Source organism: Protopterus annectens, chromosome 5.part0, assembly GCF_019279795.1.
Source record: "Protopterus annectens isolate FY-2018-M chromosome 5.part0, PAN1.0, whole genome shotgun sequence".
Lineage (NCBI taxonomy): Eukaryota > Metazoa > Chordata > Ceratodontiformes > Protopteridae > Protopterus > Protopterus annectens.
In genome coordinates, this window is record NC_056735.1 from 304,511,539 (window position 1) to 304,534,329 (window position 22,791).

Here is a 22,791-nt window from a genome sequence, read left to right on the forward strand (position 1 = left end):
ATGTTAGCAAGACTTAAGGAGCCTCACATGTAAAATACAAAAAATAAAATATAAAGCCAAAATTTATAGCTCTGATATTGAAATAATAGGGATTTTCGAAGAAATATTTCAAACCATTTACAGTCCACAAGATCATATTAATGACAACCTATTCCAAACCTTTGTGGATAATTTAGAATTCCCTCAGATTAATGACTTTCAATCTAATATTCTCACAAGTCCATTAACAGAAGAGGAAGTAGTTAAGGCTATTGATAAATTAAAACCTGGGAAAGTTCCTGAAATATTTAGGTAGAAATTTTAGCCATACACAATCAGATATGTTCAATAATAATATAGTTAAAACTTGGTCAAACATAGTCAGTAACATTAATAAATGGGAAAAGCTTAAACTATCTACTTTATCAAAAGTTTCAATTGTAAAAATGAACATATTGCCTAAGATTTTATACCATCTGAATGCCACTTTCATGAAAATTCGAGTTACCTTCTTCAACAAGATAAAAGTTTGATTGGCAAAATTCATATGGTACCCAAAAAGTACAAGAATTAGCTAAAATAAGCTAATACCCTCAAAAGAAAAAGGAGGCTTAAGCCTTCCTAATTTTCAGTTGTACTATGAAATTATCAATGCAAGTCGCATCATGTAGATTGCAAATCATGACCATATAGGTAATGAATGGTACCCATTATGGGGTTCCTATTAGAACCTTGAATGCTTGAAATGTCGAACGTCATATGGTCGACACCATATGATTGACATTTCAAGTGTTCGAAGGTTAAGCATAATGGCGCCGTTCAGTGCAGAATGGGAGAATTTCCCTTTTCTTTCACTGAAGTGCGATCTTGGAGTTGGTATATTTAAGTAGGGGCAGTGTGGGGTGTGCAGGGGGGCTTGCCCCCCTGCCTGCACCATTAAGGTAAGTTTTTTTTTTTGTTGTTTTTTATTATATATTCGAACTTTTGAACTTCGATCATATGTTGTCAAACATATGGAATTCAAAGTTTTGAAAGTTCAATTATATAATATAGACCCTAATTATGGATTAAATTATTTCACCAGAGCATTATAACATATAAAGTTAATCCAAAAACGATCCTCTTCTTAAAACAAGAAACACTTAAGACAACAAAAATTCACCCAGTCTTAATAAACAGCTGTGAAATTTTCAAGAAGCTACTGATATCAATAAATTTAAAAGACATGATTACTCTTCTGCAACCAATACATAACAACCCAGATACAAAACTAGTAACACTATGGTAAACCTAGATAAATACCCCTTAATAAAAAGTTATGCAGTATGGTATTTTTACCAATTAAATAACCTTTCAATGGAAAATATCATGAAACTACTTAAAGCAAGCAATAAATATAAAATGATAATTAAACAAATCTTATACCTAGTAAGTACTATAATCAAATATATCAATGTAGTTGAGTAAGATGTTAACTTAGCACAAGTTCTAAAATTGCTTTTGAGTAAAAAGAAAATTATATCAAATACATATAAATTAATAGCAAATATTAAATATCAAAATACAATTCTTTTTTCAAGGTTTTGGGAAAGTAAAGATAACACCATAACAGACAATCAAAAGGAATTAGCTATTAGAAATACTATGAAACTGACACTGTATAAAAGGTTAATATACACACAGATCATGATCTTCAACAATGCCTACCATACACCTGTTCACCTTAACAAATTCAACCCATCCAAGTCACCATATTGCCCCTATTGTCCTAATAAAGGGGCAGATATTCTCCACATCTGTTGGAGCTGCAAAACAGTTTATAAACTATGGTACTCACCAAGATTCCTTTTAGAGAAATCAGGCTATTCAAAATTCATGTTGTCATGGGAGACAGTTATACTACATGTATTCAAATGCAATAATAATAATTTCTCTAAACACATTATAATAACACTATGCACCCTATTAAAAGCTTACATAGCGAAAAACTGGATAGACAGATCAAGATTAACCTGGTCAGAATATAAAAGCATGGCGAAAAAACATATATTGGCCCAGAAGCTGTATACAAAAAGTCAGAAGAACCAAACCTACTATCAGAGGTACTGCAAAGCATTAATTGAAAGTCTATCATAAACAGTATGTTAAATGCTAATTATGTAAGAATAGTAAACACATCACTTAGTTGAGATTAATAACCACAATAATTAAGGTGACATATTTGTATATATGTATATAGGGTATAGTATATATATATATATAGTAGAGTAAATTATCATTCTATAGGTTGATGTTATACCTCTAGTACTGCTTGCAAAGCCAAATAATGTAGAAGAGAACTGCTATATGATAAAAGTTCTTGGACTAAATCATAATATAAGCATATCCTTGTAGTAATACAAAATTGTAGATCTACCTAATTTGAATGTTAATTAGTAAAGTGTGCAATATCTATTATTACTTGCTTATGGTATGCATTCTGTAATATCAACTTTACCACATGTATATGTCTTGTTTATCTTCCTCTGCATATTTTGTGAAAAAATATTTAATAAAAAGAAATTTGATAAAAAAAATGCATGTGAGTAATGTATGACACAATATTCAAATACAACTGTACTCCATCAGAGGTACATCTGAGTAATGTATGACACAATACTCTAAAATGGCACTCTATCAGAAATCCACATGAGCAATGCATGACACAATACTCAAATACAACTGCACTCCATTAGAGGTCATTGTGAGTAATGTGTGACACAATGCTCACATACAACTGTACTCCATCAGAAGTACATCTGAGTAATGTATGACACAACACTCTAAAACTGCACTCTATCAGAAATCCACATGAGTAATGTATGACACAATACTCAAATACAAATGCACTTCATCAGAAGTCCACATGAGCAATGCATGACACAATACTCAAATACAACTGCACTCCATTAGAGGCCATCGTGAGTAATGTGTGACACAATGCTCACATACAACTGCACTCCATCAGAAGTCCACGTGAGTAATGTATGACACAATGCACTTCTACCTATATTCTATATCTGCTCACATTTCCATTCTCATATTACCCACTTTGATATTTTAATATCACTTAACTTGCCTTTCAACAATGCATTGTTTGACCAGTCATTACTGATATTCACACACATGCATAAAAACATACACAGACACATGCATTTAGAGAGTCATTTAGATTATCACATGGCATTATATTGCCACATCCTTTACTGGAAGAATAACTTCAGTTGTTCATTTTTCTTGGAATGATATATGGTGTTAAAGTGAAAATGTATAATAATAGAGATAAGGACGTTTCTGCTTACCGTCATTATTATACAATTTTTGAGTTAATTTACATGGAGCAGTGTGAGGTTTTAGGGGGTAACTTACACCCTTGCAAAGTACTTGTTTTCTGTGTTTTATGTTACTTTGGGTGGGAGTGGGGCTTAATGTATTGAATCTGGATGTTTTGATATAACATTATATTGACTTTGATAACTTATCTTGGACTTCTGATATGATTGCGACATCTTTTTTACTAAATAATTATAGTTTAACCTGCTTGCTTTTCTATATCATATCTCCGTTTTTGTATTGTACCTGCATTTCTCTGTACTATGTTTGGAATGTCTACCTTCTTTGATAATCTCTGTACTATTCCTGCAATGTACATTGTAGATATGAATAGTTGTTTATGAACTTATGTTTATATAAGATGTTTTGATTTTGTTCTCATGGAGCTTATCTCCCCGGGCCTCTACTGAAAATGGACATATATCCAGTTAGACTAGCCCGGTCAACAAATGTCAAATAGATAAAAATAAATAAAATTATACTGATGATTCAGTATAGTTATCAAACAGTCACTGTGTGTGTCTGTGTGTGTGTGTGTGTGTGTGTGTGGAATCTTATACACATGCACTAGCGTGCACACACACACACACACACACACACACACACACACACACACACACACACACACACACACTAAAGCAAGTAAGAAAAAGAGTGCAGATTTTATTTTTTGGGATAAATCATTTTTCATCTTATTTAAGATGTACCTAAAACTGTCAACTGTAGTTTGTTCACATGAAAGGATTATTTTGGTTCTGCATTCTTAAGAATAAACAAGAAGATTGTTGTTATGCTTCTTTTTTCAAATATGCCTTCATGAATTCAGATGGACAGGTATCACTGACATTTGAGTAACAAGAATGGCTGTCTTTCAATAATCCTTGTATTGCATATTTTATTTTCTTGAGGTTGCAGAGTGATTTTCTTGATGTGTTGAAGCTTGCCAGTCACCTTGAGGCACAAAATATTATAAATCTGCCTTGGTACTTTCTTAAGACTATAGTATATGTATGCCTGTTGGCAGTGTGTTTCCTTTCTGGAATATGAACATATTTTGTGACTTTTTATTTAACTTATATTGGCTTGGTAATGCATTATGTGTCTGTTGTCCCTGAAGGGTTTGATAAAATATCTCTGTTTTCTCTTTCTGTTATCCTCTTCTGGAAACACCTCTTTTAATTTCCTTAATGAGATACCATGTTGACCTCTCGTCATCCTTTTTGCTTTATCTTGTACTTTAATGATGTCATTATTATTGTTCACATATGCATAGCTAAAAGCAAGGCAATTAGTCTGCAGACCTTTACAAGTACAGCCAATAAAGCATATTCAAAAGCTTCCTTCAGTCTTGAGGAGGGCAACACAAGACAGACTGGGGAAGAATTTAAGGCTGTCTATCCAATTATCTAGATTTACCATAAAAGTAGCACTGGTTCTACTCTGCTTGACATACAGTGGATGCGCATTTCTGTAGCTGGGGATATATTGGGATATGGATCTTTCTATGTAAAGCATTTTATTTATGGGTACCTTAATAAGAATTTGTTACATATGATATTACATGTGGTGCATTAGCATATACTTTGTATTTATGTCACCAGTTTATACATAGTATAATATAATAATATTTTGCATTTATCTGCATTGTATTTTTTACCTGTGCTATTAACAATCAGCTATACAATTCAATGTCTTGTCTGTGTTAATCTGGCCAAGGTTGTGACTGAAAGGGGACTTTGGACCAACCATTTACTTGGTTATGAAATATCAATAATTAAATAAATTTGATAAATTGTTTTGTGGTTGACACGTTGCTTCCTGTCTGTGTTCTTGGTATGTGGTCAAGTAGCTCATGCTTATATTTAGCAAAAAAGAAAAATACTGTTCAGTTGTTGCCTTTGGCATGATGGTAAGTTTACTCACGAAATTACTAGGGCTTTTTCATGCTTACTTTGTGGCTGTTACCTTTCTGTGACTCTTAAATTCAAAATCATTGCAAACCTTCATGCAAAGTAATACTTCATCACCCTTAAGCACTTTTGGCCTTCTCATAGGTGAATGGGTCCTTTCCTAAATATGAACCGTCTGTCAAGGTTGTGGTTTCCAATATATCAGGGCTATAACTCAGTTGCCTCTTGCTCAACCTAAAATTTCTCAACCGGCTGAAAAACTCTCAATATGATGTGTGCAGAAAGCCAAGCTGAAGTTTAAATATCATCACTGTTATACCTACTACATTTATAAGCTTTTATCTTGTTCTGGACAAACTTTACATGTATTTCTTTTTTCTTTTCTGCTATTTCTGATGAATCTCTCTTTAAACTGCATTAGAAATGTTACTTCTAATTTTCAGATTTTTTTTTCAAGTTTTAGTTTTCAGATTTTTTTAATTTTGCTCTTAACTTATCCCTTGTGTCTAGTTTCTTTCACATCTAGTTATTAAATGCATTGTCTGCTTTGTGCAGTACTGCAGTACTCAACTTCCATTATTGTATTATGTAAACAGCTTTATATTTCTGATTATTCACTGACAGGCTAATCTGTGTTTTGCAATTTCCATGTTGATGACTGCATAAACCATATTCATGTAATTGAATAAGCATAGGTGTTCTAGCACCACACAGACCTCACAACCTTTTAGAACAAAAGATCCGGACAAACCATAAATAATAGGGGGACAAAAGCCCAAAAATAAGGACACATTTTAAATATTGCTCTTACAAACTTAAGAAAGTTGATAGAATAACAGGTTTTGCATTGGCATGCATTTTCTGGAGGGTTTGAAGTTCTGAAACTCAAATGTCTGTCATTATTTTCTGATTTCAACCTTCAATGATTTATCAATGATTTGCCAGAAAAACACAATTTTATGAGAAACAGACCAAACATATGAGGCAAAAATCTAGACATTCTGAGAAAATCTGTAGAGTTGAGAGGTATGGTATCACAGCATATGATTTCTTGCGTTTGTCTTTTGTCTGAGCTGTAGTAACTTAAAGAGGGTCTTTTGGTCAATCTATTTAGCTGGCTCTAAAATATATACACACAGACAGACACAATATAAATATTCAAATCAATGAATGAATCACACACACACACACACACACACACACACACACACACACACACACACACACACACACACACACACACACACACACACACACACACACACACACACACACACACACACACACACACACACACACACACACACACATCAGATGCACAGTTTTTCTATGTTATATTAAGATATCTGGGATTGCTGCCTACAACAAGTGGCTATTTTAGGTGAGGTTTTTAAATCAGCCTCAGAATCATCTCTTCAGTTGCATACCACGATCGTTTCTTATTTGTTTCTCCTTCAGCTCCAGCCTGCTTATCCCATGTCGCCTTCAGCTTGCTTTACTCTGTTGTACTGTGCATATCAAAAGCTCATTGAGCTTTATATAACATGCAGATTATTTTTCACTCTTCTACATCATTTATATTACCTTTTACCTACCCCTTGTCCTTTTACTTTCAGTTTCTTTATATTATTTTATATGTGCACCTGTAAAGTATATACAACAACAAGGTTTACAACTGAAAGCTTGAGTACAGTAAATATAGTCCTCAGAACTTCAAAAAATTAAGTATGGTCAGGGGATATGTTCAAAGTTGAAAATGAATAACTTGGTGAATCCCCCCTTCTCAAGATACAATGTTAATTCATTTAATATATATTAGAAATGGGTATCTGGAGCCCACCCATCACATCAGTGTACAAGGGGAATTCCTCCACTGCAAAAATACTTTGTAAAATACCAATGTTCATAATTTACTGTTTTTGTTAGAATCATCTTTACATTTTGAAAATGTGAGGACTTGCAGTATTAAGATTTTCAATTCCATTAGTGAGCCCATTGTCAAAATGAACCAATAAGAGGTATAAAGACAGATGTTTTCACCAAGAAGCATTACTTTAGACTGACTCAGAATTCAAGGTCACATGACATACCAACCCCCATCATGCTATATTTTCTATAAAGATACAGATATCAACTAACCATTTGCATACATGTATATATGTGGCATCCCCCTTACTTTAAGAAATCTGTATGCTATATATATATATATATATATATATATATATATATATATATATATATATATATATATATATATTAAAACAATTCAATATATTATATTCAATAGCTTAAATTATGTGTATCATGTGATATGCACAGATATATATTGAAATAAGAACAATTAAACTTGATTGCACAGTCACTATAATGAGCTTGATTTTGAAATCTGTCTTCCAATATTTATGTAGAAAGGATTGGGTTGAATTGTGCCTTTGAATACTATGGAGAACTGAAGAATGTATGTTGAGACAAGGACTAGTCAGTAAAGGATTTTCTTGCTGAGCTGAATTATCAACATCAAAAACAGCTTTTTCACTTTGAGAAGCTGGTGATGATTTCTCAAGCTCTTGTAAAACTAATAAAACATTTGTGTCATTACTCATAAGCAACTCAGTATCAATTGGATCTGGTAGCTTAATCAGAGCTGCCATTTCTTCTGCATACTTCATATCAGGACCTGACTAGATATGGTCTGGATGATCTGTAGATCCATTTGCAGTGTCTCAAACAATTCCAGATACCAGACTTTTCTATGAAATGTCAGAATTAATCTTCTCCTCACTATATCCTTCTTATGAAAAACTAAAAGATTTTGGTTGATCTATTACAGTCAGACTTCTGTTTTGTATTGAACTTTTTTGCAGCAGTTTAACAGTGCTTTCTTTATTGTCAGATAATTGTGCTATGATCATGTTTGTAAAGATAAATAATATGACATATTATTAATTTTGACTAGCCCTTCTTGTTATTTATTGTGAGATTTTGTGTTTTTTCATAACTGTGTTTATCTTACTCTCTAGTTTGTTGTTTCTACAGACTGCTGTGTAATAACTTTGGTGGAATGTAGCAGCGTAACAGCTTTTGGATGCATTGTAGTGTTTTGTAATCTGGATGTGCACACTATCTGAATAACATCTTGAAGGCACAGACTATCGACACTTCTCAATGTCACATCTTTTGCTTCTGGCAATTATTCAATATCATTCACTGTCTTTTTTGGTTTATAAGAGTTCCATTTGATGTTCTTCTTTATACATTTTGGACCTACCACCTTTTTCTAATTATCAATTAAGTCTTAGCCACTATTTAGTCCTATTTCTACTCTACCTAGAATCATCCCTTTTCATTCAGGTTGTTTAATCTCCTTAGAGGATATGATTTTTTAGTGATCTTAGAACAAGCTGTCAGTCTGTTATTCACTGCTGCTTGGGAGAAAGGGAGTATTGTTGGTAGCTACTTATGGTCACTGACTGGACTGGTCCTATCTCTGCATTGCCTAGAAACCTTACTGAAGGTTTTGCCTATTTTATCTTTCTAGAGGCTCTGATCTTTGGGCGACATTAAAGTAGTCATTTCATTGCTGAGTTCAGCTTGAGATGAAGAAGGCATTGAAGATAGTGTCTCCTGCTTTCACCCAGCAATTTATATGTTTGCTGTTGGTGATGAGACAATTTGTTACCCTTTTATTGGACATGACATTTTGTTTCATCCTCCACTGCCTTTTGTTTTATTGCTGCCATACATACACCACATCATTTCCTGTTGTGCAAGATAAGAGTGGTTGGCAGCCTACAGTTTTTATTTGAAAATTTTTGAGTCCCGATGGGGATGGAATGTAGATGCCAGTCATTGCTGCAGGATCTGCTATTAGGCAACAGATATTTTATACCTGTGTTTGTTTTCACTGAAACATCATCATCTCTACTTCACTCACTCAAAGGAAGTAAACCTAGTAAGAGATGGAGGTGTTAGATTTAAGACAGAATACAACATGACTGACTAGGCAATCAGAATATATGTCTGTTGTAATCTAGGGGTACTAACAGGTAATTATTTATTATTTAATTTGCTTATTGATATTCTTTATAGAAATGTAGCAGGGGCTGCCATCTGCTTTAATGAATGTATAAAACCAAGAACTCCTAAAATATTAAGATTGATATTCATAGCCTAATATAAGCTGATGTACAGCATGCAATTATTACCTCACAAAAGTACCACATTTTTCAGGGCAGTCATTGAAAGGATAAAAAGACTCAAAACACTTTATTACCATATCAGTTATTGCATGGAGACGTTGTTCATTGTGCAAAACAATTTTAGAGGTGACTGTCTGAAACTTTCAACCTTAAGAGATATAACGGAATATCAATTTTTTTTATAAACCTCAGTGAATGAGGAAGAGTGAGGCTTCAAGTTGTTGATTCTGAAGGAAAGATGAATATGTATTGTTACAATGTGAACCATGTAAAACTATAGATTGACACACCAAATAAAATGAACCAGCTTTAGCAATATGGAAAACTTTAAAAGCAAGCTAATTAAGTAATTTGCAGATTTTTGTTCCTAAGAAATTTTCTAGCAGTTCCATGTTTATTAACACTAATTTATTGTACTTCTACAATATCTAAAATAGTTAATTACAGGATTATGAGATGCAGTCTGTATGAAAAAGTTATTTAACATAGTTGCAGTGGTCCATAACAAACAGATAAATAAAACTTTCCTTAAAATACAAGCGGTATTTTTCTACATGTACATTAATGTTAAATGTGTTTGTTTTTTTACAGCTGAGGTTTTCTGAGCATGATTATTTTGGCAATGTCTTGCAAACACTAAAGCATATATCACAATCTGATTTCTACTGGCTGAGGAAAGAGGTGCCCAAAACAGAGTAAGTATACATCAGAATGCATTTCATAAGTTCATATGTGTTCAGGTATAACTGACAACTAGGAACACTGATTCCTTGAAATAAGGTGTATATACTTTATCCTTCATCCAGCATTCCAAAGATGTCTTTAAACTGTATGAATATTATTCCATAAAATAACCATTTTATTGGTAATAATGATAATCTTAATTTAGTCTTACATAAATGCACATTAACATTTTTCTCGTTATGTCTTAATGTCTTATCACCTTAAAAAATGTCTGTGTTGAGCATTATTTGCAAAACTGGAACATGAAAAACAATATAGGCTAGTATAAGTTTATCACAAATATATCTGTAACTTATTAAATAAAGTTTTATGTGTTTGCATCTTTGAACTATTTGTTGATCATTTTTCTCTGTACTCCTTCAAGTTCATGCAACTGCCTCTGAGTAAGGATACAAAAAACATTGTTATACTCCAAGACTGGTACTATAAATGATTTGAAAACTGTTATAAGGCAGTCTTCATGTCTTGTTGTTAATGTTTTCAAAATAAGAGTCATCTACTTCAGAACTTTACAGCAAACGGCCTTGATATGATTATTAAATGATATGTTTAATGAAATCATGATTCTCAAATCTTTGTATTGTTCCACTTTCCTCAACAATGCCATACACAAATACACAAAAAAGATACAGTTACATATTAACCTTTTAGTAAAATACATAATATTACATTTTTCAATATTAAACTTTAAACCTCTGGATCTAGCCCATAGCATTAATGTATTAATATACATATTCAAAGCATAACAATCTTTTTCTTTTTGCATCATGAATCCAATTTTGCAATCATCAGAGTATTTATAGATCAAAAATTCTTTATTTTTTGGAATTGGTGCAAATACCACACTAAAAACAGCAGAATCCAGAACATACCAGCAGAAAGGTAGACATGCGACTCTTAAATTTCATACATTGTGACCTATTTCTTAACTACTCCTCAATCCATCTCACAATATAAATATTCACCTTCAATTTTTCTAAGCATTTATTAATCACATAAAATGGTAAGCTATCAAAGGCCTTAGATAATTGAACATCTCTCAAACCACTTTCCCGATATCGATGTTAAACATATTGGCCTATAATTCTCAATAATAGCTTTCCCTCCTTTTTTTTTTAAATTCATGTTCTGTGAGAGATTTTCCATTGGTCTCGTACATATTCTTGAATTAAAATGTTATTGAAAATAATGTATAGTACAGGCAGTAGTATATCCTTGATATTACTTAATAATATACCAGGGATTAAATCTGGGCCCATGGATGCTGGCTTATTACTTTTATCCAAAGTTTCTGAGATTATCTATTCTAAAAATGCAGATGCCATTGACTTTAATTGAATCATGGTATTTATTTGAATTGACATTATCAACATAATTGGATGCAAAGAGTCTGTTAAATTCACTCCCTATAACCCCCCTTGCTTTGCATTTCAGATCACATTTGACTACTGCAGTGTCTGATATGATGTTGAGGACTGTTTTAAATGAAACTGCAGAATTTAGCAGTTTTGTTTACATTTGGACAGCTGAACCAAATGCAAGTTTAAATTCATGTGTTCTGAGCCATGAACATGTCATGCTTTGAACACATTTTCTAGATTTAGAAGATGCACTAATTATTTCTGTTGAGATGATGAATTAAGGGATAAAGAAGCATATATTAACTTTCAAATTAGAAACTTGAATATTAGAATACCTCTCAAATTTAAATATATCACCTCCATGGTTGCACCGAGTTGAAAAAAGGAGACATTCCCCCAAAAGGGGATTACTGCTGGCACAACTCACCAACAGTAATTTCCTGTGGAAAAACTCCTCTTGTTGTTAGCTTAAACTTTGAAGTCGAAGCTTGAGCATTCAGTCTTCATCCACCAGTAGGTTAAATTTGAAACATCTGCTAAAAATCACAATATTAACAACTGAGTTATTATCTGAAGATTATCCAGTTTTTGTCTCTGTTCTGTAGTTTTCAATCTTTTGATTGACATATTTCAGTACTGTATGTTTACTATTTTGTGTTTTAGCCATCTGTGAGTGCAAAGAGGAACCATGTGTTTTAGTTCATTACTCCTCGTTGTTTCTATAATGGCAGCAAGGGACCCCCTAGCCTATTGCTCCAGCCCTGACTTCAATTATTGTAAAACTAGATTGTGTTACACATCATATTTTGGTGATCACTAAGTAGTTTTGAATAGTGCCCCATAAACCTTCCATAAAAATGGTAAGAAGATACGCGAGATATATTTACTAATACTGAAATATCTCCAGAATTATTTCTAAGATGCCAATCAACCCAACCGTTGACTTGAGCTTTAATATAAAGGAATGGCATCATGCCTGCATGGCAAGCAGGATCCTCCGTTGAAGACAGCTGAAGCAAATTATTATTGTTAACCTAGCAAATACAATCTTCTTTTAATAATGTTAATCTTCTAAGTCCTTCTTCACAAACAATCCCTCTGATATCATCTGTGCTGGGGGTATCCACCATGGGAGGTTTCAGGGAGTAAGGTGGTTGGATGGTATTCATAATGTGCTCTGAAGTTTGCACATAAGTCTTTGGTTCATGAGGATTTTAAGTCTTACAAATAAAGATGCATTACTAATGATCGATTTGTATAAAAAATATATTTACAATGAATAGTTACAATAAAATTACAACAAATATACAGTGAATCGGTGGTAAAAGCATTGCACAGATATTAACATTTTACATGTCTAAACTAAGTGTACACAATGAGGTGGAGGCTAAAGGAATAGTTCATAATTTGAAGCAATGAACTGAGGGTATTAGATACAAGTTGGCTGGAATGAGCTAATGTATTACTTTAAAGTATTTTTACTTCCTTTAGAAGGTGTTAGAATGTTTTAAGTCATCATTTTTTTTGAAAAATAGAGCCACACTGCTTTTTTGTGAGATGATGTAGGAAGTTTTTACTGGATTCAGGAAGGATAATTGAGGGTCTTCTGGCTGATGGTATGAATTTCTATTCAATGGTGCCTAAAATGGAGAAACAGTGGTTGGTGCATTTCATATTAGAAAAGATGGTATGGAGAGAGGAGACAGGATTAAGTTGTGATCTTGTTTAGAAGTACTTTTCCTCACTGTGACTCTTCCTGGCAGGTAGAAGGAGTTTTGATCCAGTTTTTTTAATGGAAGGGTACCTAAAAGAAGCCGTGCTATTTATTGAACTGGTAGTCAAGTTGCTCTTTTTTTTTGAAAACTCAGAAGTGGTGCTACGTTTTTGGAGATAGTGAAATGAAACAATAGGTTTTACTGGCAGCTGTTTGTAGTGAAGTAAGTTTTTTTCTTTGAGGCTGAAGTGACTATTGGGAGAGCATATTTGAGCTGTGCCATTCGTATGCTTTTCTCTGTGACTTCTTGCTTTATTGATGGTATTAAAAAAACAAAGAACTTTTATGCCTGTGTAGTTGGAAATTTTAATTCCATTCTGGGCTGAGTTTAAATTATTTGAACAGTGTGTTGGTTTCTAGGGGGCACTACTGTGGTTGTGAATGATGATGTTGGCTGGAAAGGATTTAAATATTTGTGGAGGAATGAGCAGCCTGACTTTTATTTTTTGTGGCTTTAGCAGCAGTCTCTTTAAGCTGGCCATCTATAGAGGGACAGAATGTCTTGCTGAAGTGGTATTTTTATGTTAAGGAGGGATAAATGAGATCTGTTGATGATTATGTCATCAGCCTTATTTTTATTTATTTATACTTTGTTGATTAATGTTTGATGATAATTTGTTCATATAAATAAAGGAAAGCAGAGGTCACAGTACTAATCCTTGTGACATTGCTTTACGTGGGGAGCTTTGCCTGAGAGGATGAGTTAATTTTACACTGATGGTGTGGCTGGAGTGAAAGTTGAGAAACCATTGTTAATATAGGCTAAGAGAGCAGTGTATGAGCTCACCAAATGCTTTTGCTAGGTTTATAAATATGCATCCTGTTACTTGACTTTTGTACATCCCCATTAGGATTTCATATTTTCGTGTTTACATTGTATTGTTGATAACCCCAAATCCATGCTTGTTTGGAGACAAGAGTGCTTGTCTATACTGAAAATATAATTGTACATTTGGTCTTGGGATAATTTCACCAGGATTTTTGCAAGAGTTGGGTGTATTGATAGGGGCCTACAATCTGTACAAATTTGTAAGTTATTTATTTTTTTTGAGATTGCTTTAATGATAGCATCATTCCATAATAAAGAGATATACTAAACTCTTTATGGATACCAATATTGATCAGAATGGGGCAAGCCAAGACATTACATGTAACTAGATCAATACCTGCCAGAGCAATTTAGGGAAGAGAATGAAATACCAAAGTTAAGTGATGAGATGCTGGCAGAAAGAGAAACATTAATTTACACAATTTGCAAAGGGGAACTCTGCAAAATGAAAATGAGTTGAGAGTTCTTGAAAGCAGATAGAACATTCCCTCTGTTTTGATCAACATGTTGCAACAGTGGTTAGAAAATCCTTCTGTTTGGCACAGCTGATCACAAAGGGTATCTTCTCTAGATCTAAAGAAGTCTTATGCCTCTGAATTCTGCACTAATCTGTCCCATCATTGAATATAAGCCCCCTTTAGGATATGTCGTACTGGACATATCAAGCAGTAGGATAGACCTCAAATGTTCCTGACAAAAAAGATCATGTGTCTAAAAGGCCTGAGTGACTAAGAGAGGATGGAGGTTTTCTCCCTCTATTAAGTGTCCTATAGACTGCTTAAGGGTGATCTGTTCCTTGCCTTCTGACCCATTAAAGATGTATAGCTCCACAAATCAGACAGTTCTGTGAACACTAGGACATAACATTTGAACCTGTTTCATTAAATAAACAAGTCACAATGGAGAGACACATCTGTCACACATTAACTAACCCATCTCTGGAACAACCATTCATGATCAAGCAATGTGGCGCACTATCTTCCTTTAAAAAAGAATTACACAATTGGATGGGTATTCATAATTTCACACCTGACAGGATTCACCTATTGCTCCATGAAAATGTAGGTAAGGTCTAAGGCAGGTATTTTCTATGATTATGTTCTATGATTCCATTAGATATGCAGTATAATCAAAAGTTCAAGTCATAACGTGCTTATACAAGTTTAGTGTTTGTTCTAACAATAATGTTAGTAATCAGAGGTGATAGTAGATGAGATTGAAGGGATGTTTGAATGAGCCGAAGTGTAATATAGGTGGGAAGGGAGCAGGAGCAGTCCCAGTTTGAGGTAAGGTAAGAATGGAGGTAAGATTTGAAATCAGAGTGGTTGTGAGTACAGTGGAGGGGGTGGGATTCCATAGTTTAGCTAAGGAGCCTGATACACGTAATTGACCAGGAGGGCATAGGGTTTACAGATTTTAAGGAGGTTTTGTTTTTCAGATCTAAGAGTATGACTGGGGAGGCAAGGGGTTAAGACAGATGAAAGAGAGGAGCAGATGGAGGGCTGGAATATGAGTTTGTGAGCAGTGCTGAGTTGTATGAATTTCAGGTAATTAGGAAGCTCAAGCCAGTTTAGGGAGTGGAGGGAATGGCCATGATGGGTGGAGTATTTGGACCTTGTAGCAAATTTACAGACTTTGTTATAGCAGGCTTCCAGTTTATTTTTAGGCTAAGCTGGAGATGAGTAAGTAGAGGGGTTTCATACATAAAGAGGGGAGCAGGTAGGAGGAGGCTAGAGTACGTCTGGTAGAAGCGACTAGATAGCGATTTTGTCTATACAGCAGACCTAGTTTTTGTGTTTTTTTTTTTAAATATTATTTTGGATGTGGATATTTAATTTTAAATGTTTGTCAATGGTGACTCTAAAACCAGACAAATCCAAAGAGGCAAGCAGTGGAAACCTATCAGTGAAGACCTCAGAGGGGGTGAGTAATAATACAAACTCAATCTGTAAAGTGAAGGAGAGATGAGAAAGCAAAGTTTATTAAGGTTGAATGTGTGTCTACACATTGAGTTGCTTATTAGTAGCCAGTTTGTGCACATATTAGAGTAGGGAGATACATTAGCAATGAAGTGGAATCTACAGAGATGCAAATAAACAGGTGGGGCTCAAGTGATACAAAGCTTAGGCAAACAGCACTGAAAGGGTGCTCGAAGGTTATTTTTAAACACAGGGAATAGGAACGATCTGAATTCAGTGTATACTGTCTAGTGGACAGTTACGATTACTGCACAAGCTGGGGTGGGGGGAGAGGACACAAGGCTCAAACAGCATTATTAGCATGCTGAGAACTACTAAGTTACACTGCTAATGTTAAAGCTTCACTGTCATAACACATACATTCAGAATTTCTGGGTGGACTGACCTTGCTCTTCAGGCTGAAAGGGTATATCCTTGTTTTATTTTTGCAGTACTGATTCTTTCTTAGACTGTATGGGTGGGGAGGTAGCCGCAGACTGCAGAGTTGCCTGTGTGTGCCCACTCTTTGCATTCTGATAGCTTTTATAATAAAATAAATGAATTCTAAACAATTTGTTCTGTTTTTTTCAGAAAACTTAATTTTTTTCAGTCTCTTAAATAGTTGCCTTATCCTTTGTTTCTTTATTGTCTCATTATAGTCAGTATTTACACAGGAAAATGCCATTGCTATCCTTAGGAAAGTCCTGTGAGTCTTTGAAGTCACAATCTATATATTCACTTGTACATACTTTAGAAACCGCCTGCCTCCTATTGTGCAAATAATATGTGTACTGTACTATGCACATTATAATTCTGTCACTCCCTAAACATACCACTTTTTTTCAAAAAACAAATTAAGAATATATATTTACATAAGTAAATGCTCTTAACATAGGCATCTATAAAGCACACTGCTTATGTCATTTTGTTGTCTGTCCCTGTTTGTCATCTATCTCATGAGCTTCTTCACATCTGATTAGCCTGTCTGTCTGTGTTCTGTGAAAAATATATGCTATTCCGTAAATCTCAGAACTTTACAATCCATCATAGTCTAATAGGTATGGTATGTGGGGGAACATGCTATAAGTGTGGAATTCAATGGAATATACCTGCATTTTCTGTATAGTGAATTATTTTGCTATTCAAGTATCTTGATTCTTTATGTGTGGAACTTGGGAGTATAGGTCACTGAGTCACCAGTGAACCAGTGGGATATATTTGGCAAACATATCTGCAGCAAATAAAGGATGTGCAGATGAGAGTTACTAAAATAGTTAGGGCTGTGGGAAATGGAAGGGCTGAAAAAGGTATATATACTCACTCTGAAGGACTGAAGGGAGTGGAGTTTGGTAGAAGAGACAACAGGATGTTAATTTTACTTACAGAGTCATATTTATTTGGGGGTGTGTGGGGCATAAAATAACCTGTCTCAGGAAAAGATGCACTTTAGGTCAGATGGATTCAAGGGAAAAAGGAATAGGTTAGGGTAGGGAGATGAAACGGAAAGGGGATCTGCACAATGGCTATCTAAATAAGCATGTACCTTTAAAGCACCTCAGTCTCATTCGTCATACCTTTAATTCTTATTTCAGCAGCTCATCCATATTCATATATTTGCATCAACTGTCTGAATAAATCATATGCTCATGTGGTATTTAATTCTTGTAGTGTTGGTTGAAGGCATCTTCCTTAAAACTTTCATGATTTTATTTATTTATTGGCATTTGTTTATTGGGAAAGCCTGACTGTGCCATAAGTAAACATTTTCAGCCGAGGCCCGGAGAGAAAAGCTCCTAGTACATAGAAATATAATGCAAATCATACAATGACTGTCCATTAATATTCAAAAATGAGCATGCTGATTGGTCAGCCCAACCAGCGTGCCTGTTGTAAATCCAAGAATATATCAACGGAAAAAGATCCAGTCACCCGGACTTTTTTCCAATAGCATATCTTGTAATTTTTTTTTCTTTTCTTTCTTTTTTTTAACCAAAAGAGAAAATGGAAGACCTCAAATGAATGTGGGAGATGGAACAGACAAAAATAAAAGTATAATCAGGTATGTTCTGCAAAACTAAAGAAACTTATCTGATTATCCTTTTATTTTGTCTGTCCCGGCAATCCTGAATGTTAAAAGTCTCCTGGTTTCTTTTTTTCTTTTCAATAAATAAATAAATAATAAAAAAAAGAACAGAGATCTTCCTTACATCGCCCTTGTGAATAAACCATGACAACTGTGGGTAAATCTTCAATACACCACACCGACATTGTCTGTTATTGCTTAAATAAATAAGAGAAGTAATAATTAACAAATAATTAAAAAGGAGAATAATCAATAAATAATTATAAAAAACTGCAGTTACTAAAATAATACAATGGTGGCATTTAGGAAATCATAGTTATAGCATGAGCTGCTACAGAAGAACATAGCACAAAACAATATAAGAATAGCAGTCAGTTTTATATTTATACTTCTTAGAAAGGCTATATAGCAATGCTCTAGGGGATGAAGCAGAAAGGAGGAAGAGAAGAAGGAAGACAGGTAATGAAGTGTTAAAGGGGAAGGGAATAAGGAAAAAAAATAGACAAGGTGAATGAACAGAGATGCATAAAGTGAAAGCAGAAGAGGGTGAACAGGGATTGGGAAAAGTGAAGTGGGGAAGGACAAGAGGAAGAGATGAGGTAAGGAAGAAGGCACCATGAGAAGATGGAAGATATCAAACAAAGTGTAGGAATAGGTGCAGAAGACATGGATATAGAAGCAAGTTAATGGAATTAATTCTGAGGTGGGTGACATCGGAGTGTAAAGAGAGAGAGGCTCAGGGTTAAGGGGTTTAACTTGTTTTACAGCATATGCAAACCCAAAATTTGGAAAGGAATCCTTTGAGAGTGTGTTTGAAGGATGGCAGGTTACTGTTTTCCCTAATAGATAGTGACTTGTTGTCCCGTTTTAAAAATGGATGGCACAGTGAAATACTAATGAAGAGAAAAATTCAAATAATGCATTGAGCTGCACTTATGGGATGTCATCCTTTATATCATAGTCACTGACACTGAGTGCCTTTTTGCAATGCCATCTAAATTAGTTACACATTCTTGTGTTCTTGTGATATATGCATACATAGGCATACATACACACCCACACACACACACACACACACACACACACACACACACACACACACATATATATATATATATTTATACACACACACACCCACATACACACACACACACACACACACACACACACACACACACACACACACACACACACACACACACACACACACACACACACACACACACACACACACACACACACACACACACACACACACATATATATTTATACACACACACACACACACACACACACACACACACACACACAGACACACACACACACACACACACACACACACACACACACACACACACACACACACACACACATACACACACACACACACACACACACACACACACACACACATATATATATACATGTATGTGTGTGTGTGTGTGTGTGTGTGTGTGTCTGTGTATATATATATATATATATATATATATATATATATATATATATATATATATAGAAACGTGGACGCTGTGGCTTGAAAAATAATCTCAACAGTCCACCAACCAATACACAAATGATGATCATAACGTGAAAATGCACGAACAGATACTCCAACTCAAACATGAACAGAACGTCCTTTAATCAGTAAGCGCTTTCACCCCAGTAGGGCTTCATCAGACTGTACAGTACAGTCTGATTAAAGGACGTTCTGTTCATGTTTGAGTTGGAGTATCTGTTCGTGCATTTTCACGTTTAAGTGATCATCATTTGGTGTATTGGTGTATTGGTGGACTGTTGAGATTATTTTTCAAGCCACAGCGTTCCACGTTTACTTTTGCTACATTTGGTTTTATTTTGGAACGCTGCTCTTCCCGTGAGTACTTCACGTTATTTTGGATATATATATATATATATATATACTGTATATGTGCATGTATATGTGTGTGTATGTGTTAGTGCGTGTGTGTGTGTGTGTATATATATATAGATATATATATATCAAAGGGCGGCTGCAGTGGTGCAGCAGTTGGGGTTGTCACCTCACAGCAAGAGCTTCTCTGATTCTGGTTTGATTCTTGACTGGGTTGTCTTCTGTGCAGAGTCTACATGTCCTCACTGTGGTCACGTGGGTTTTCTCTGGTTGCTCTGGTCTCCTCCCACATTCCAAAGACATGTAGTAGGTGGATTGAACACAGAAAATTGGCCATAGGTAAGAGTGTACGTGGAAGTGAGTGGTGCGAATGAACTACTGGAGCATGGCTAGACCACCAGCAGTGTAAACCTTGGCTTGAGATGATTGTCACTGCAGAAGTGACACCCTGACCCTATGTGCAAAATGGGAAAAGGGGTTGGAGATCAATGGATATGTGTATGTATGTATGTGTATATATTTATATATATATATATATATATATATATATATATATATATATATATATATATATATATAGAATGTTACTGTGGTAGGTCTGGTTCTCTCTTATTCAGTAAGTATATTACTACAAAAGAGTTGTGCTATATCTACAACAGCAATGTGTGGTTATGGAGCTATCAGTGTTTTTACTGAACTGTATTCAGGTGGTAAATTTGGTGAGTATTGTGCAGTGTTTAGAGCAAGTCAAGTCCCTCCACATTATAAAATATTGTTAAAGTTCTATTTCTTTTATAAGTAAATGTAGGTTCCTGCTCCATTAGTTTGAATGGAGCAGGATGACTTTTAACACTAATCTAATTTTTGCTAATAATAGATCTAATAACATTATTGTCAGGACTGTACTCTAATGTCTTGGAGTTACACTTGTCTGGTCTAATACTGCCATCCTTGATGATATCATTCTTGGGAGGCTTTATTATAACCTTTTGCCAAAACGTTTGAACCAATCGACCCTTAATGACATTTCTTTTTAACATTACAAAATTAGAACTAGAAAAATGTTAAAATTAATTTTCTAAAAATTAATTTGCTGTACAGTTTTGAAGTGAGCGTGCCACTAGTTCCACCCTTACCAATGGTTATATCTAAGAATTCAGTAGAATTAAATCAATATTTGTAAGATAACTTCAAAATGTAGCAGAAGAATTTAAATATAGTGTATATTTATTAGGTGTATTCCCAGAAGGAAAAAATGTAATCAGTAAATTGAAAATGCAGTTTAACACTTATAAAATGTTTGCTGGTAACAATGTACTGCTTCTTCCACTGTCCCAACTATACCCATTGTGAGTTCCTTTGTTTGGTGGTAATGTGTATAACTGAATACAACAATTGTTATTCAATGCTAAATCCATTATTTTACTCAAAACATCAACTACCTTAACTTCTGTCCTCTTATATAGCAATAACTATTCTCTTAACATATTGACACTGTCTGAGTGGGGAAAAACTGTATCTAAACTCTTAACATAAGCTGTGACAAACCCCATATTTGAATTAAATGAGTTTTGCCTTGTAAGATATAAAAATGCCATAAATCTTTAAACAGAATAAAAAAAAATAACATTTTTAAACGATGTTCTGAAAAAAAATTCTAAAGAGTCTGTTTTTGACCCTCATGCTTAAATTATCCTCCTCATGGGTTTTTATAATATTAATGTGCTTTTCTAGAATAACAAAAATAATGTCTGAAGAAAGCAAACATATCATATTTTATTACTTCATATGCAATTAATTTATTTAAATGCTCATCAAGCAAAAAATATGGGTCTAAATTCATGAAACTTACTGCATCATGCTAAGTGAATATGCATGACAAGTAATAATTCATCTGGTATGTGCGATTCAAAAAAACAAGGAACGTGATAAACCTGGTTAAAATAACATGGTCAACAACTAATGAGGCAAAAAAAAAAACAACAATTTATAAATGTTTAAACACTGTGCAGCAACACATTGTCCACTTTAGTTCTGTTCATGGCCAGATGCTCACATTCAGGCCGTATTAGGTAGAGCATGATGTTAAGGTTGCCACAGGTATTGTCAGTGTGCATCTGTAAGAGGCTGTTATAGCAACAATGGCACCTGATGGTGTATGACATTACCCTAGAAGCATACCTCTCAACCTTTCAGTGCAAGAAATCTGGACAAAACCAGAAATAATGGGTGGACAAATGCCCCAAAATAGGGACAGGTTTTAAATATTGCTCATATAAACTTAGAAAGTTGTTAACATAACAGGTTTTCATTATTATGTATTTTCTGAATTATATGAAGGCTAAAACCCAAATGTCTGACATTATTTACTATTATTTAGTGACTTCAATCTTCAATGATTTGCCAGAAAACTGTACATTTTATGAGGAAGAGACCAAAAATACGAGGCAAAAGTCAGGACATTTATTTACAATTCTGAACAGTTGAGATGTATGCCTAGAAACACTGCATCTTCAATGCTTAACATTCCATACCCTCCATGACAGTGACTTAGTGGACAGGTATTGTGTGGACAGGAACACCTTGCAATGAATTGTGTCGGCTTTCTCTGTCACCCCACAGCAGTCACAAAGTACTCATCTCAGTTTATACAAAGGTATTTGTGGCTTTATATACATTAGCTATAGGCATCTTTCAGTGATTGACTGGGGA

General features: G+C 34.4%; 1 protein-coding gene across 1 annotated transcript in view; it reads left to right on the top strand.

Moving 5' to 3' along the window:
• Positions 1 to 22,791, top strand: part of PHEX (phosphate regulating endopeptidase homolog X-linked) — a 1,091,028-nt gene that overhangs the window by 743,445 nt on the left and 324,792 nt on the right. The window contains exon 14 of the mRNA XM_044072288.1: positions 10,052 to 10,155. Within this exon, the coding sequence (XP_043928223.1) occupies positions 10,052 to 10,155 (104 nt within the window). The remainder of the gene's footprint in view (positions 1 to 10,051; positions 10,156 to 22,791) is intronic.